Source organism: Pogoniulus pusillus, unplaced genomic scaffold, assembly GCF_015220805.1.
Source record: "Pogoniulus pusillus isolate bPogPus1 unplaced genomic scaffold, bPogPus1.pri scaffold_74_arrow_ctg1, whole genome shotgun sequence".
NCBI lineage: Eukaryota > Metazoa > Chordata > Aves > Piciformes > Lybiidae > Pogoniulus > Pogoniulus pusillus.
In genome coordinates this window covers 296,824-307,425 of record NW_026974721.1, presented here as the reverse complement: position 1 = coordinate 307,425, position 10,602 = coordinate 296,824, and the positions used below count along the sequence as shown (strand labels likewise).

The window sequence follows — 10,602 nt, the reverse complement described above, 5'->3', positions numbered from 1 at the left end:
GGTGGCAGCAGACACAAGGCACAGAATCAGCCTGTGGACAGCCAGCCGAGGAGTCAACAGCTCCTGCTCCAGGCCAGTGCCTTCACGGGGCTCTTTGTCTGCCACTTCTCTTGGAGCGTTCTTTAGGATCACAAAACGCTTTTGGTTGAGAGAGACCTCTCAGATCATCGGGTCTGACCGGTAACCCCCCACTGCCAGGTCACCACTGAACCATGGCCCTCGGCACCACATCTACACAACTTTTCAACCCCCTCCAAGGATGGGGACTCCACCACTGCCCTGGGCAGCCTGCTCCAGGCCTGACAACCCTTTTGGGGAATAAGTTGTTCCTCATGTCCAACCTAAACCAGCCCTGGTGCAACTTCTAAGTTCAAAAGGGAAGAGCCTCCAGGAAATACATCTTTGTGGAACTCCTATCAAATCCCTTCTGTTGGTCCCTGCTTGTGTAGTTCATCCAAAGAGTGCCCCTGGGAGTGCTGCAGACCTGCCTCTTCAGCTTCAAAATGACTGACCTCAGATGCCGAGATTCTGGCCGAGTCATCACTCTCCCCAGAGCTTCCCTTAGGCCTGAAGTCAGGATGTTCTTTGGCAGCCATGCTGTGGGTGACTGCCTCAGAGCCCATCAGGAGCCTGGTGCAGAAAAGAGAGCATAAAAGCCACTCAACGAAAGCAGAGCAGAGCTGGGCTCAGAAAAGCTGCCAGGTGCTTCAAAAGCCTTACCTATTGCTTTGTTTTCCTCTCTCAAGTAGCCTGCTTTCATTTCCTCTGTGCTGTTTGGAGGGGTTGTTACACACTACGGGGGACAATACCTTCCTGACCCAGCACAGCCACCAGCTGCAAGGCCACAATCCCAGCTCCTGCCCCACTACCAATCCTCACTGCTCTGTGCAATGTTCAGACCTAGCTGGAGGAAACGACTGAGCTGCTGTGTTTGCAGACACGAGAGGCAGCTCTGAGGGGTGGTGGCAGCTGAGTCCTCCTTAGGGACTCCCATACACTGCACTCATGTCCTGGTCCCTGTGACCAAGAGGCAGCTCAAGACCGACTTGGTCATCAGGAGTAAGTAAAACAGTGAGTGCAAGGCAGCAGATGGCCAAACACCACCACAGGTCTCCCCAAGGCAAATTCATTCCTTCACTCAGTGAAGGTACCACAGGTACCAGCCCCTCTCTAAGAGGCTGGATGGAGATGTGCATGACGAGGAGATCTCGGAAGGTGTCAATCACAGGCTTATCCTGCCCAAGATTCATTTCTAAGTGCAGGTCAAGCCAAGATAAAGGAGTGTCAAAGCAAACAGACTGCTCTAATGCATGGAGAACCCAGGCTGATTAGATGCTATGTCAGCAGCAGGCAACAATCTAGAACAAGTTAGAGAGAGGTCACTCACTGCTGCCAGGGTGAATTATGCCAGGCTGTTCTGCTTTATTAGCTTCCAGAACACATTCAGGTGCAGATGGAATGATTGCTTAGACAGAGACTGCACAGTGCAAACAGGCTGACCAGGGGAAGTTACAGCAGGACTGCACTGAGCCCCAGTCAGAAACCAGAGAATAAAGTCTGGCATTTCTTGCACACAGCTTAGGCAGCTCCAAGGAAGTCACTAAGGGGAGGCCACAGAATTCAGGCATCATCACAGAATCGCAGAATCATTTCAGTCGGGAAAGACCTTCAAGATCATAAAGTCCAACCATTCTCTAACTCTACCAAGGCTAGTGCTAAACCAGACTTTAGGGCTGGGTGATAGTTTGGACTGGATGATCTTGGAGGTCTCTTCCAACCTGGTTGATTCTATGGCCCTCAGCACCACATCTCTGCCTCTTTAAAACAACTCCCTGGGGTGCCTGTTCATATGTTTGAGTACCATTTCAGCCAAGAAGTATCTTCTAATGTGCAACCTAAGCCTCCCCTGGCACAACTTGAGGCCACTTCCTCTTGTCCTATCACTTATTGCTTGAAATAGGAGACTAGTTCTCACCTCACTCCAACCTCCTTTCAGTATGCTGTAGAGAGCAAGAAGTTCTCCTCTCAGCCTCTTTTTCTCCCGGCTAAAGAACTCCAGTTCCCCAAGCTGCTCCTCACCAGACCTGTTCTCCAGACCCTCCACCAGCTTTGCTGCCCTTCCTATGAAGGGGGAGTCCCCTTCATATCTCCTCGTCCATCAGGTTCAAGTGTCTCTCCTTTAAGGTGTTTTTACTTCAGTCATTGAACTCTGCTTTCATCCCCTGAAGCTCTCCCTGAATTCCTGCTGGCCTACTGTTTCCCACAGCTGCTTAGCTGCCTGACCCTCATCTCCAACCACCTCCTGTTTGAATCTTTGTGGCATTAGACCAAACAACTGGACTGTCTCCCCATGATTCTGTGATACTGTGATACTTTTTTTTCCTTCTCTAACTCCAAGGCAGTGAGGCAGATTGTTTCTGTTATCAGTGCCTTTTTGCTAACTTTCATTTTCATCTTAAAATCCTGCAAGGAGCTTTTGCACCTATAGAGCAAAGTAGACTAGTAACAGGCCAGGCTCTATCATCCTTTCTACAGCTGCTTTCAGAGAAGTTATGACACAATGGATACTAAATTTATAATCCAGCATCGAATTTGTTCCTTCTTCTGACACCTTGGCAAGGCTCACTTCTAAGCTCTTTCATCATAACTCTCATGACTCCTAACAACAGAACAGGGACAGCTCCAGACAGAAGCAGTTTCTAGCTGATGATGTATCCTGGAAGCCATGCAGAGGTCTGGATCCCCAGGCAGGTTTTACAGCTGTTTGTCTGATTTGTTCAGGTTCACATTGACACACCACATGCCCTTTGCCCCATCACACTCACAGGCTGAGCCTCTCCACCACACTCTGCTGACGTTTGGCTGGTGCGGGTCTGATCTTAGCAGCTGCTTCAATCTCCTGTGACAGGCGGTAACTGCAACACAGAAGCCACTGGGTTAGGATTTTTACAGGCAATGTTTCCTGCTCTATCTCTCAAAATAGCAATATTCATGACGTTCAAGAAGCCTTCAGCAATTCCCACTTCATAGAAGGTTGCAACTCCACAAAGAGGAGCACAGCATCATTGTTTTGCTTGGAAAAGACACCTAACATCACTGAATCCAACCATTCTCTAACTCTGCTAAGGCTGGTGGTAGCCATGGCCCTCAGCACCACATGTCTACACCTTTTAGACACCTCCACAGACAGGGATTCAACCACCTCCCTGGGCAGCCTGTCCCAGTGTTTGAGAACCCTTTCAGTGAAGTTGTTTCTTCAAACATCCAACCATAATCTCCCTGTTGTAACCTGAGCACATTTCCTCTCTTCCTATCACTACAGCTCTGTCTATATTTTACCACACTAAAGGGGATCTTTCACCTCTTCCAAATGCTTTTTTGGATGACACCCATGGTTTTATTTTAAAACCCAAGAGAATAGTTCATGTGGGTCTTGGGTAAGCCAACTGGCCTGTTTCACTGTGACTCCATGCAGTGCAAATTATGACTCAATATGATGCTAATTAACTGCTGCTTCAATTAGCAGAGAGATGGCCAAAGCTTAGTGGAGATAGCACAAAGCTGTCAGTAAATGCTCTTGGGATCCTCTTGCAGCACAGAGCTCAGCTCTTTGATGAAAAACCTGCCCCAAACACCCTGAAGACATCGATGTGGTGAGCGCTCAGCAAGCTCCGCATTGCCTTGGCTACCTGCCGCCCACACCCACCAGCCAAACAACTCAGTGATCTTGATCTCCCTTAGGACTGACTTCTGAGCCGGCGCCTGCACATACAGACAGCCCAGACACAACAGACTGTCTCATTTCAAAGTCAAAACCCTGATTTCCCATCTCAAAACTCAGTGCTCAACAGGTTTCCTCCAGCTGGTTAGCAGGAGGCAGATGTATTTCCACTGCCCCTGAGCAGCAGTACACACAAGTTCCTATAAGAGGACAGACAAGGGCTGACCTAATCTACCTGCAGGGGGGAGTGGGGTAAGACAAGCCTGCTTTGCCAGCTGGACTAAGAACTCACCTCTCCTCCTCAGTTAAGTGCTCCTGCTTCCTGAACCACTGGATGAATTTGTGGTTGGGCGTCAAGAAATAGCTCTTACACGCAGACTGAAGCAGCTTAATTTGGGAAATCACCTCAAACTCCTACAAGAAAACAAATAAGCAAACAGGAATTCTGATTAGAAAACAAGATGAAGGCAAACAAACTCATGCCTATACTAAACACATGACACAACAGCCCCAGGACAAACCCATTCTGGCCTGAAGTTCAGTTTCAGTTGAGTGACTATTTCAAGAGCCACTCTGTCAAACAGCAACACTTCTCCGTCTCCCCAGCAGACCTCAGATGAAAAGGAAAGGTTCGGGTGGAGGACAAGAAACAGGTGGTTTAAATGGAAAAGGATCCCCTGCGGGGTCAGTGCCAGTGGCAGGCATCACCAGGTTGGGACGGTGCAGGAATACCACTGTCGTATCGATCAGAGGGCTCCGGTACGGCGAAAGCACCTTCGCGCCTGCCAGCGCGGCCTGTGCTCAGCCGGAGGCCGCAGCTCAGCTGCGACTTCGCCCGGCGCCGCCTTCGGTGCAGCCCGATGGCAGCCGGGAACCGGGGCTCTGGCTGCCGCTAGAGCTGCAGCTGCTGCGAGAGCCGCCGGCGTTCCTGCAGCCCGCAAAGGCGCCGGCAGGGGAAGAGGCGCCCCCCGCGCCGGGACCGCGCCGCTCGGCACCGTGCCGGGGCTCTGCGCTGCCTTTAGCCGAGGCTCCAGCTCAGAATTAGTTACTCGCCGCACGGGCGACCACCCATTTCTGCGCCCATGTGTCCCGCACTGCCCGCACTCTCCGCCGCCCTGCTGCCGCCGGTGTGTGCGCGGGCGCGGCAGACCGAGACTGCCTCACTTCGCTCTTTGCCCGAGGGAAAGGGCAGTAAAATCGTAACGCTCTGGCTGGACTGGAGATGAAAACACAGACAGGCTGTATCTAGAGGTGTGCAGGGAAAGACACAGCACACCTGAATCTTTAGCACCTGATACAGGAGAAACTGCCCCCAAAATCTCCTCCCCCAAAAAACGCCACCCAGAGCCCAGTGCTCATTTTCTCCCATCGCCATCGCCTCCCATTCCGGCCCCCAACAGGCCGAAATCCCCTGCAGGCCGTGGCCTCGAAGGCCGCTGGGCTACAGGATACCTTCTACGTGGTTACTTAGTTACCCAGAGGAGATCCTGCAGAGGCAGGGAGAGAAGAGATCAAACCGACCTTGCTGCTTACTTGGAAAGCACTCTCAGGGTTATGGGACTGAATAACATCACTGCCATGCCTGGGGACAACCAGCTCGTCCCCTGGGGCAGATCTTGGTCTTTGGAGTGTTCTGGGATAACCTGGAACCCCCTCAAACCATGACAGGTAGCAAAGGTTTGCAGGTTCTTCATCTCTTTAGCAGACCCTAACCACTCTCCTCTGATGGCCAGACCAGCTCTGAGAGAAGAATCCTGCTGGTCCTCAGGGGGTTCTCAGGCAGCAAGCAAGGGTAAGAATTTGGGGGGTGCCTGCCATGCAAGCATTGTGGTCCTCCCTGGCTTTGCACATTGTGCAGTCACACTTGGCCCAGAGGAACATATACTGCTGCCCTAGGTGTATGTGACTAGAACACTACAAGAGTTCTTACAAGACCCTTAAAAGCAGGTTATTGACTCAGGAATGGAGTGAAATCCTTGGCATGGTTCAGAGGGCAGCTCTGTTCATACAAAGCTGGGCTGATGACCATGGAGAAGGTCACATATGGTATTAATGGTATCCCAAGCCATGCTGCCAAAGGTGCAAGGCAAGTGCAAGCAGTGGTTTGTGGAGCTGGGGGCAGCTAAGGGAAGGAAATGGCTCTGTCACAGACAAATCCAAGTCTGCTTTTGAACCCCAGAAGGGAGATTTGGCAGGACTTCACTTGGACAGGTGTCACCCTAGTACCTTTTCTCCTACACAGCATTACTTGTCTCTCTCTGACCAACGAGGCTCAGGCTGAAAGGGACACCTGAAAGCATTGATTTCTTAGTCCCATTTACCTGGCTTGTTCTCTGCAGCCTTTTATCTACTAATTGTTTACTGCAGCAAAAGAACAAACTGTATCTGTGTGCCACCAGGTCTGATTCAGCACACTGGACACACACGACATGTATTCCCACGGACACCAAGTGGAAGGAATGACCATGCCCTGAGGTAAATCCCAGGGAAGTCAGTGGTCCAAAGCTCTTCATCCCCTCCTGCACACATCTAAACCAGGCTCTCTCCCTCTGCCACCCCATAGTGTTTGGCAGGGCCTCAGGGCACTTCAGAGATGCAGTTTTCCCTGGCAAACTTGCATTACAATGAATGGGTTTGCAGATGCAAAGACAGGTACCCTTGGCAAGAGAAGGCTCCAGAAGGAATCACAGAGCAGCCAACTTACCCTGCGCCTCTTCTCGAAGTTCAGCAGCCCGCCCTGTTGGGAGCAAAGGGAAGGGATCAGAGCAGAAGAGCAGTGCTCAGCTGAATGCCATCACAAACAGGATGAAGCAGTAGGACTGATGTAAAGCACAGACCTGCCCTGAACAAGGGCCTTCTGAAAATACTTGCTCCCAGACCTGCTGTAAACCCCAGCACTCATGCAGCCAGGTCCCCAAAGGACGTCTGTCCTCAGGGCCTACATGGCCATCTGTCCAAGGAGAAAAGTCCAGCACAAGAACACTCATAGAAGCTGTGCTGAGATCAGGCCTGGAGAATGCTGGTGGCATTTTGCATGCAAGGAACAAGCTCAGCTTTGGTCTGCTCTGTGAGGCTCGAGTTCAGCAGTGCTGCCACTGACTCTCAGGAACGCCAGCTGAGCACAACCCATGGGCAGAAGGGAAACGGCCAGAAAGAAAATGGACATCTAACAACCTTACTGATTTAGTGCAGTCTGGCAAAGCAAATGACAGCCAAAGAGACCAGAAGCTATTGCCAGCCCAGAGAAATGTGTAGCACCAGGAAAAGGAAGGCTGAGTGCCTGCAGCATGGCTCCTCAAGTGTCTCCATGAAAAGGGCCACGTTTCAGAGGTGTTTGAAAACCTTTCAAACAAACACCTTGGTAAATTTGCCCTGTCTTCAGTCTCTGCTAAGAAACCAGACTCTGGCAATTCTTTTTAACTTCCTATGCCAGATTGGTTCCCTCTGCTTGTTCAGCTTAAAGAGAAAGGGAAAAAAACAAGTCTTTAAATCATTTCAGGGCTCAGACACACCTGAGCCAATACTGAGGCACTTCAGTGATCAGTCTGAAGAGCTGAATTCCTGATCCTGGGTAAGTTACCAATTATGCACAGAAATCCTTACAACTGAAATGCTGCTTTCAGAAAACCAAAACAGAATACTGGAAAGCCTCCTGTCCTCCTGTTTTCAGCTTAAGGAAACAATCATAACATCATAGAACCATTTTGGCTGGATGACTCCTTTAAGATCACAGAGTACCATCGTTAACCCAGCACTGCCAGGTCACCACTAAACCAGGTTCCTCAGCACCACATCTCCATGGCTTTGAAATCCCTCCAGGGATGGAGACCCCAAAGCTACCCTGGGCAGCCTGTTTGATGCTAAGCTTGTCCCTTGAGATAACTGCACACAAATTCACATAAGATTCTTGTTGCTGAGACTACTCTTCTTTGTGATAAAAGATTTTCATGAGCTGCACCAGAATCCAGCAGAAGATACAAGGAAGGGCAGACTCAGAGCTGAACGATTAGGAGGATATTTAGGATTCAGTGATAATCACCCCAAATTACCTCCACAGTCTCAAAGAGCTGCGTCGAGCATGACAAGATCAGTGAGGAAAGCACCGAGGTAAGGTACCAGGACTTGCCCTGTCCCCTGCAGAAGATCAGAGCAAGAATAAGGACATGGAAGAAGCAGGCAGTGGTCTTGTAAACCATGTTTTCTTTCATTCCATCATCCTCAGTACCTCATCTAGACCTTAAATCAAATTCTGAACAGGATCTTCTCACCAATATTGCCACCCTACCTTGATTTGCAACAGTGGGTCACCAGGAAACCCTGCTGGGGGAAGAAACCCTGGGGAGGGACAGGGTCCCTGGTTACCTGCTGCCAGAGAAGGAGCAATTCACTCCCCAGCCATTCCCTTCATTTTAACAGTAGTGAGTCACATTTTAAACCTTCTAGGCTACTAGAAGCTGCACTCTGAGCTCTACAGTTTGTGTTTCTACACACTTGTGAAGCAAAGACTTGTCTCCACCAGCCAAAAGGAGATGTATTTTCCCCAGTCAAATTAAAAATTCTGCTCAACACTTTTGCCTCCCTGTTCCAGAATTCTCTTCCCCTGTCCTTTGCCAACTTGGAGACAAAAGCCATTTGCATCAGCAGACTGCAAAGTGGACACATTTTATGAAGCCACCTCTGGAGAAGTCTGTGTAGCTTTCAAGCTGGTACATCAGAAGCTTTGTGACCTTGTGCAAAAAGATTCTTGCTCTGACTAGAGCCAATTTTCTTTATCACAAGAATTCCAGTACTTACAGTACCTACTTTACTACACAGAACTGTCTGGGCTTCCACCTATTTCTCTTTAGCAAGAGCAGTTAATGGGATTGTTTCGTGTAGGGCAGAAAGTAGACAGCTGAGCACATGTTTGTATTCATCAATCGTTCCATAGAATCACAGACTGCCTTGGATTGGGAGGGACCTTTAGACCTCATCTACTTCAACCCTCAGCAATCAGCAAGTTGCTCACAGCCCTGTTCAAAATCACCTGAAATGATTCCAGGGATGAGGCATCTACCACCTCTCTGGGCAACCTGGACCAGCATCTCACCACACTTTTAGTGGGAAAAGTATCCTTGTAGCCAGTCTAAATCTCTCTTCTTTAGTTTAAAACCATCACCCCTTGTCCTGTCACAACAGGCCCTGATAAAAAGTCTGTCCCCAGCTTTCTGACTGGCCCTTTCAAGTCCTGAAAGGCCACAAGAAGGTCTCCCTGGAGCTTCTCTTCTCCAGGTCAAACAACCCCAACTCTCACAGCCTGGTCTCACAGCAGAGGCCTTTCAGCCCTCCCATCATCACAGTAGCCTCACTCCAGCAGGTCCATGTGTCTGCTGTGCTGAGGACTCCAGAGCTGGCCCTGGCACTGCAGGTGGGATCCCAGCAGAGTGAAGCAGAGGGGCAGAATCTCCTCCCTCCACCTCTTGGTTCTTTCAGGAACCACAAAATCACCTCTCAGCCCAGGAGAAAAGCCTAAGCCTTACAAGAAGAGCTTTGGCAGTTGGTTAGAGAAAGGGCTAAGCTCAGCTGTGATTGTGATCACAAGCACTGCAATTCAAGCTAAGTCTCACCTTTGCCACCAGCTCCTTAGCTGCCAAGTAATTGCTACGGTCTGCAAAGATATGGGCCAGCTCCTCTAACAGCAGCACTGCCTTTCTGTAACAGGGAAAGATCCAATCCTTTGTGTCAGCAGTAAGCTCTAAATCAGACCAGATCACTTTTTTTTCCACTATGGATCAGTTGGGCATATAAAAGAGAACACCACCAAAATGTATCCAATGAGATGCTGCATGTCTACAAGAAACCCTGCTGGGAACTTTTGGTGCCCCAAATAAATTTAGGCTTTATTTTACAGCATCACAAGGAAATGCCATCTAGGTATGCCAGGGATCTCAATCACACCGCAGGGGATGAGACTAAGCTGGTTCTAAGAAGGTGGTTAAATGGATTTGAAGGAATAGAAAAATAGCAGAGAGAGATTCTCTCAGGTGCCTTCCAAGTCAAGCCATTCCATGATGGTCCTACGATTCAAAGGAGAGAAGACAACAGGCAAGCACCATGGTGCCCTTGTGCTGGCCTTGTGAGAATGGTGGGCATGAGCTGGGTGAGTAGCTAGTCCCACAGCTGTTCAAAATAGGTTGTGGAAGACCCAGTATGCTACAAAGGACAGAAGAGAGCTGGTACCCCCAAGGGCAGGTTGCCCCCTTGGTATGAAAGAGGAGCTCACGTCTTAGCCTTACAGGAATGTCTGTGAAGGAGCAGGACAAGATGAAAAGACAGAGCACTGAGTTTTTGCCTTTCTCTGGGGCTAGGCACAGAACGGGAGACTTACTTTGGAACACGTGCCCGGGAACTCTTGAGCCAAAAGACAGCACAGGATTGCAGTGCCGAAACAACAGCCCCCAGGGCAGAAAAATTCTTCAGCGCACGACACTCCTAGGAATAGAGCGGTCAGAAACACAGCAGCTTTAAATGTCAGCATCCCCATTGCTCAAGTGCTCTTCTGGGAGAGCGCTGTCGTGCCTGGTGCACCTCCCCACTGCTAAGCAGGCAGCTGTACAAATACTGAGCATCAAAAACATCACTGCCCATCCTCAGGCACCAAACACTTTATGTGCTTTGATGCTTAGATGTCGCTGCCCTCACTTTCATGCCTTTGTGCTACAGCTTCCAGTTCTAGAGAAAAGAAAAGTGGAACAGAGAACTACTTGAAAGGAGGTTGGAGCAAGGTGGGGTTTGGTCTCTTCTCCCTGTTAGTAAGTGATAGGACAAGAGGAAATGGCCACAAGTTGCACCAGGGGAGGATTAGGTTGGACATTAGAAGAACCCTTCTCATTGAAAGGGAC

The 10,602-nt window shown here is 49.8% G+C and overlaps 1 protein-coding gene across 1 annotated transcript in view; it reads right to left on the bottom strand.

Moving 5' to 3' along the window:
• Positions 1-416: 416 nt before the first annotated feature.
• Positions 417-10,602, bottom strand: part of LOC135174539 (ral guanine nucleotide dissociation stimulator-like 1) — a 63,443-nt gene continuing 53,257 nt past the window's right edge. Inside the window, 7 exon segments of the mRNA XM_064141814.1 lie at positions 417-630; positions 2,826-2,915; positions 4,014-4,135; positions 6,426-6,458; positions 7,784-7,855; positions 9,328-9,412; positions 10,089-10,192. Coding sequence (XP_063997884.1) covers positions 417-630; positions 2,826-2,915; positions 4,014-4,135; positions 6,426-6,458; positions 7,784-7,855; positions 9,328-9,412; positions 10,089-10,192 — 720 coding nt within the window.